The sequence below is a fragment of the Pongo abelii genome, chromosome 12 (genome assembly GCF_028885655.2).
Source record: "Pongo abelii isolate AG06213 chromosome 12, NHGRI_mPonAbe1-v2.0_pri, whole genome shotgun sequence".
Taxonomy (NCBI): domain Eukaryota; kingdom Metazoa; phylum Chordata; class Mammalia; order Primates; family Hominidae; genus Pongo; species Pongo abelii.
In genome coordinates, this window is record NC_071997.2 from 53,106,689 (window position 1) to 53,112,601 (window position 5,913).

The 5,913-nt window shown below is 40.5% G+C and overlaps 1 protein-coding gene across 1 annotated transcript; it reads right to left on the reverse strand.

Annotated features, from left to right (window-relative positions):
- Positions 1 to 261: 261 nt before the first annotated feature.
- LOC100446033 (lithostathine-1-alpha) lies at positions 262 to 3,187 on the reverse strand. The gene is made up of 6 exons (XM_002811849.5): positions 3,161 to 3,187; positions 2,749 to 2,858; positions 1,996 to 2,114; positions 1,551 to 1,688; positions 718 to 829; positions 262 to 522 (listed from the first exon to the last, which is right to left on the reverse strand). Exons 2-6 carry the CDS (start codon positions 2,810 to 2,812, stop codon positions 455 to 457), a joined length of 501 nt encoding a protein of 166 aa, XP_002811895.2. The 5' UTR covers positions 2,813 to 2,858; positions 3,161 to 3,187; the 3' UTR covers positions 262 to 454.
- Between the last annotated feature and the right edge of the window lie 2,726 nt (positions 3,188 to 5,913).

Genomic DNA, 5,913 nt, shown 5'->3' on the forward strand with positions numbered 1-5,913 from the left:
ACCCTTATTACAGTGATCTGGAACTGAATGCAAAATATCTTTGAGATATGCCAGCATGTGATTTTTTGGTCGATCTCCATCTTGTTAACTTTGTCATAAGCAAAGCCACATATGTTCATAAACACTGAATTCCAATATGCATGGTATGTGGATGGACTTTTAAAAAGTGGATAGGCCAGAGAAAGCTTTGTTGTAATCACTCTCATCTCAACCACCCAGGCATCAGCTGTGGAAATAGCAGACACAGTAAGACAGCACAACAGTGGAAACATGTTTATTTTTATTATTTAGGGTTCCAAAGACTGGGGTAGGTAAAAGTACTGAAGATTAACAAGGCAAATTCAGCAGAGAAGAGAGTGTCCAGGTTGAGTTGAGTTGGAGAGATGGTCCGGTTTAATTTTTGACTCCGTAGTAATTGCTGGATCAGTTCTAGACATGTATTTTCCAGCGGCCCCTAGTTTTTGAACTTGCAGACAAAGGAGAACTTGTCTTCACAAGGCACATCCTTCCATTTCCAGAATCCTATAAGTCAATGAGAAGAGTTAGAATTGGGAGACCAGAAAGAGTATGACCCTCCTGGCTTTAGGACTCAGGACAAAAACCAAACATCCATTTCCTTAATGAGGAGTTCACCTTTCCTCTGTCCCAGTCCCAGTTCCATCCCTGGAGCTAAGCAGGAGAGAACAGAAACAGGTGGATGGATTCTCTGCCTCTCACCTGAGCTTGAGGTCAGGCTCACACAGTAGCCAGGATTAACACTGCTTGGGGCTCCAATGCCCCAGGACTTGTAGGAGACCAGGGACCCACTGCTCCAGTGCCAGCGACGGTTCTAGATGGGGAAGGGCCAGAACAGAGGCAGTGGTCACTCAAAAATACATGGAATCACTGGGCCTGTGTGCACACTCAGAAACATGCTAAGACACAAAGGAAGAATAAACCTTGCTAAATATTGTTTCCTTTCCTTTGCTATTGCTCTAAACTTCCTCTTTCCTGAACTGTCCAACTCATTAACTGTGTTTCACCAAGAAATAAGTGTTATGAATTTGACATAGAGACCCAAAGTAGCTCACTTAAAAAGTGGTTCCTAATTTTTTGTCTTTGTGGCCCAGGACCCTCATATCCAGCATAGCATTGGCTGACCATTAGTTGTTGACATATTATATTATTTAGTATACTACCAGGTTCCCAAATGCCAGCAGTACAGCAGTAGATTCTTTACCACAAGTCTCGTTTTCTATACAGTCGGCAATCTAGTCTCTCTTGTGACTCTGACAGTAAGAAAATAGGTAAGAAGTTGGTGCATAAAGATGATTTGTTGACTGTAAACAGAATAAGTTTATTTATGAATGACCAGGACACCTAGGATATTCAGCCTTTCACTTATATCTCCAATCATCTACAGTGCACCTTGCTACACAGGACATTAGAGGATCTGTAAACAGCCTGATTTCTGGAAAGCGATAAAAGCTGGTACTTAAGAGACCAGAACTTGAACCTCCTTCTTACTTCTCAAACCTGATCATTAGGAGATAAAGAAGGCTGCAGCCTACCTTTTTGGGGTCATGGAGGCCAATCCAGACATTGAAGTCACCAGTGCCACTCTCCTTAATCAGTGAGGCCACAAAGGCACCCTCGGCCTGGGTGAGCACAGACACCAGGTTGCCCGAATTCATGTTTTGGCAATAGAGCTGTTGCAGAAGAAAATGGAGCACTCAGTGGAGGAGGAAGGTGTGACGGATATACCGAGTCCTCCAAGAGGATGGGTCAGAAAAAGGACAGCACAGTAATGTCCATGATGATGCTGTCACTGACCACCAGGTTCTTTGTGCTGGGAATGTGCTGAATAATGGGATAAAGTAGATTGGAAAGTTTGGGGCTGATGATAGTATAGCGAGGGGTTCAGTCTCATCTCATTGCAGCCACTGAACACACTGGAGAGTGGCAGCTTCCCCTCCCTTCATGAGCCTCCCTTCCCACACTGCTCTCCTCACTCACATCTGCATCAACCCAGGTCTCACGGTCTTCATTAAAGTAGTAGCAGTAGGAGCCATAGGCATTGGTGCCTTCTGGGCAGCTGATCCGGGCCTGGGGCAACTCTGTCTCGGCCTCTTGGCCTGAAAAAGAAGAGACAATTAAAGGAGGCTCTCAGGGTATGGAAAAGGCTTGAAGGTGAAATAAGAGCTTCTGAGGTTCCTTTATAGAAACAGAAGAATCCAGTCTATTATGGGATGACTGCTCACTTTTGCTCCTGCATCCTACATCTTCTCTCTTTGGTTTCTTTGATCAGGGGAAAAAAAATAGAATGAATAGGCCAAAGAAACAAGTCTTCAGTTTCCCTTTTATGTCTGGAGCTCAGGCTCTTCTACCTTGAAGGACTCAGGCTTCTACTTTCTCAAGCCTGTCTTGGTTTCCCTGAACACAAGGCTCTCTTCAGTTCTCCACCCCATTAGTGACTCTCTACACACAGACATCCCCAAATCCACCATCATGTATAAATTTAATCAGATAAACTCATGCCAACTGCAGCAGTCGCTTACAAGGGGTCATTTTAAATTCTAGCTGCAACTCCTTAATGAGGTGTGGATGTATATAAACGTGAAGAGATCAGCAATAAAGATCACTAAAAACCACAAAACAACCCTTAACGGTGACTCTGCTTTTTTTTTTTTTCAAGTAGACCCGTATGCTTGGGGATAGAGTGAAGTCTTCAGGGCTAGAAACAGTTGCTTGGTGGAAAAGAGATCTTACCTTGGCTCTGAGACAGGAACATCAGGCAGGAGATCAGCATGAAGTATGAGCTGGTCTGAGCCATGCTGAGCTTCAATGAATCTCTTGCTTAAGAGGCAAATCAACAATCTCTATAGGAGAACACAGAGAAGGGGGTTCTGAGAGATGGAGAGGAAAGCATCTATTACCTTCCTTAAAACCTCCTCTCAGAATTTCTGAGACCAGGAAGGTCCTCTGAGACACCCATACCTTCAAATGTTTCTCTTGAGAGTGGGGATTTATACAGACTCAGTAACTGAAAAACAACTTTGGATCCCACTGAGGCTTCATTATAGCTAAAACCTCTTGGACAGAAACTCATGCTGTATCTTCCAGAAGATTTTAGATCTACAGTGCCTGTTAGAAGTGCCCTTCTCCTGTAATGCCCACTTACCTGTTGGCTGAGTCTGAGTTGGCTTCTCAGGCCAGGTAGCTGTAGGAGCTTTATATCAGGATCTGAGATAAGAACCACGTCATTTAAGCAAAAGGGGTGGGGGCAAATGGTGAGTTTTGGGACCTAGAGAGGGCATTGACAGTAAGAGATTCTGGCACCCGTACGAGCCTTTTCCTGGCACACACTGGGAGTGGTCACAACTCAGGTCCCCTTCTGGAAAACAATTTGGCAAGCTGTGTAAGTCCAAGGTGGACTTTGCTCTTGCTCAGCAGAAAACAACTGAGGGCTCCCATGTCCCCTAGTAATGCAGAGAGGAGCAGAGAACAGTAGATTTCCTTCTATTGCCTGTAAATTTAGAGGCTCCTCTTTGGTGTCAGGCATGGCTAAGAGATGGGGAGGAATTAACTGATTCCAAATAATTTAGAACAATGTGCTTGTGGCATTAAGTGGTTCCTCCATGTCTTTTTAGGCTCACAAACCTCTCAAGACCTACCTCAAGAGGTAGGTTAAATTTACATTTCTAAACATTTAACATGTCTAACAAGGTTTGAGCTAACAAAATACAGATATTCTCAATGTGAGAATTGTAGAGAGCTTATGCCTAAGGAAGCTTAAAGGAGCTAAATATAAAGTCAGCCTTCACTGAAATTGTCCATGTGAAGTCAACTGTTTGTTAGTATGAAGTCAAAGATTGTGTGGTGAAATTGAATATTTATCAGAATCATCATAGAATAGTCATTTATAATTCAGGTAATAAAAGCCAATCAGAATGCAAAATTAGGAAGAAAAAACTAACCTGAATTTTCACAGAAAGAGAGATAAGTATATGAATTGGGACAAATGGATTAACAAAATATAATAAAATACTAAACAGAATTTAAATCGAATAAAGTAGATAGCTATATTTCAACTTGGACTAGTATCAAAGCCATAACATTGAATACAAAAATTCAATTGCAAGAAGTTATAAGCTATTTGATAAACTTTATATATGGTTTTAAAAGACAGATTAATACTAAATTTTACTTATTAATTAATTCTCATACAGTTTAAAAAATAAAAATCTGAAATGTAAGAATATATATTACAATTTGTCATAATATTTGCCTAACAATTTTAAGGTTTTTTTTTCTTTATATAAAAACTGATGATGGGCCTGGTGTGGTGGCTCAAGCCTGTCATCCCAGCACTTTGGGAGACTGAGATGAGAGGATCACTTGAGCCCAGGAATTCAAGACCAGCCTGGGCAACACAGTAAGACCCCATCTCTACAAAAAAAAGTATATATATATGTATATATATATATATCCAGATATGGTGGCACATGCCTCTAGTCTCAGCTACTTAAGAGGCTAAGGTGGGGGATTGTTTGAGCTTGGAAGTTGAGATTGCAGTGAGTTGTGGTTGTGCCACTGCACTCCAGCCTGGGTGATAGAACAGGGAACTGTCTCAAAAAATAAAAACAAAAACTAATGATATTAAACAAAGATGACAAATGTTAACATTGTTTATTCTCACTGGTTCATATGTGTTTGTTAAATTAATCCAAATTTTTTTCTGCTTTTACAAAAAGTAGTTATACCTTTTAAAATGATTACAACCAGAGAATGATTCCTATTTTTTTCTATAAATAAGAGATTCAGACATATTCTTCCATTAACAAAGGATATAGTAGGGAAGCATCCAGTATACTTGGTACCATGACATATTTATCTTGTGAAAATTAAACAAGCAATTAATTTTTTTAAAATTTAAGATAAAAATACTTTATGGCATAGTATTTTCTTTTTTTTTTTAACTTTAATTTTTTTTTTTTTTTTTTGAGATGGAGTCTCGCTCTGTCACCCAGGCTGGAGTGCAGTGGTGCAATCTCAGCTCACTGCAAGCTCCGCCTTCTGGGTTCACACCATTCTCCTGCCTCAGCCTCCCGAGTAGAGTAGCTGGGACTACAGGCGCCCACCACCACGCCCAGCTAAGTTGTTTTTTTTTTTTTTTTTCAGTAGAGACGGGGTTTCACCGTGTTAGCCAGAATGGTCTCGATCTCCTGACCTCATGATCCACCTGCCTTGGCCTCCCAAAATGCTGAGATTACAGGCGTGAGCCACCGCGCCCACTCTTTAACTTTAATTTTAAGTGAAGTGGTACAAGTGCAAGTTTGTTACAGAGGTAAACTTGTGTAATGGGGGTTTGTTGTACAGATTATTTCATCACCCAGGTATTAAGCCTAGTACCCTTAGTTATTTTTGCTGACCCTCTCCCTCCTCCCATGTTCCACCCTCCAAAAGGCCCCAGTGTGTGTTTTTCCCCACTATTTGTTCAACTGTTCTCATCACTTAGCTCCCACTTATAAGTGAGAACATGCAGTTTTTGGTTTTCTGTTCCTGTGTTAGTTTGCTAAGGATAATGGCCTCCAGCTCCATTCATGTCCCTGAAAAGGACATTATCTCATTCTTTTGTATGGCTGAATAGTATTCCGTGGTGTATATGTACCACATTTTCTTTATTCAGTTTATCATTGATGGGCATTTAGGTTGATTCCATGTCTTTGCTATAGTGAACAATGCTGCAATGAACATATGTATGCATATGTCTTTATAATAAATATTTTTAAAATATGAGATTTTTTCTAAATGTAACATAACTTCAAACAAGAAATGACTGTCCAGGTATAAAAGATCTAATACTCTAAAATACACAATAAAATATGTTACAACTAGGAAGACATAAAACAGACAGAGATTCAAAACAAATAA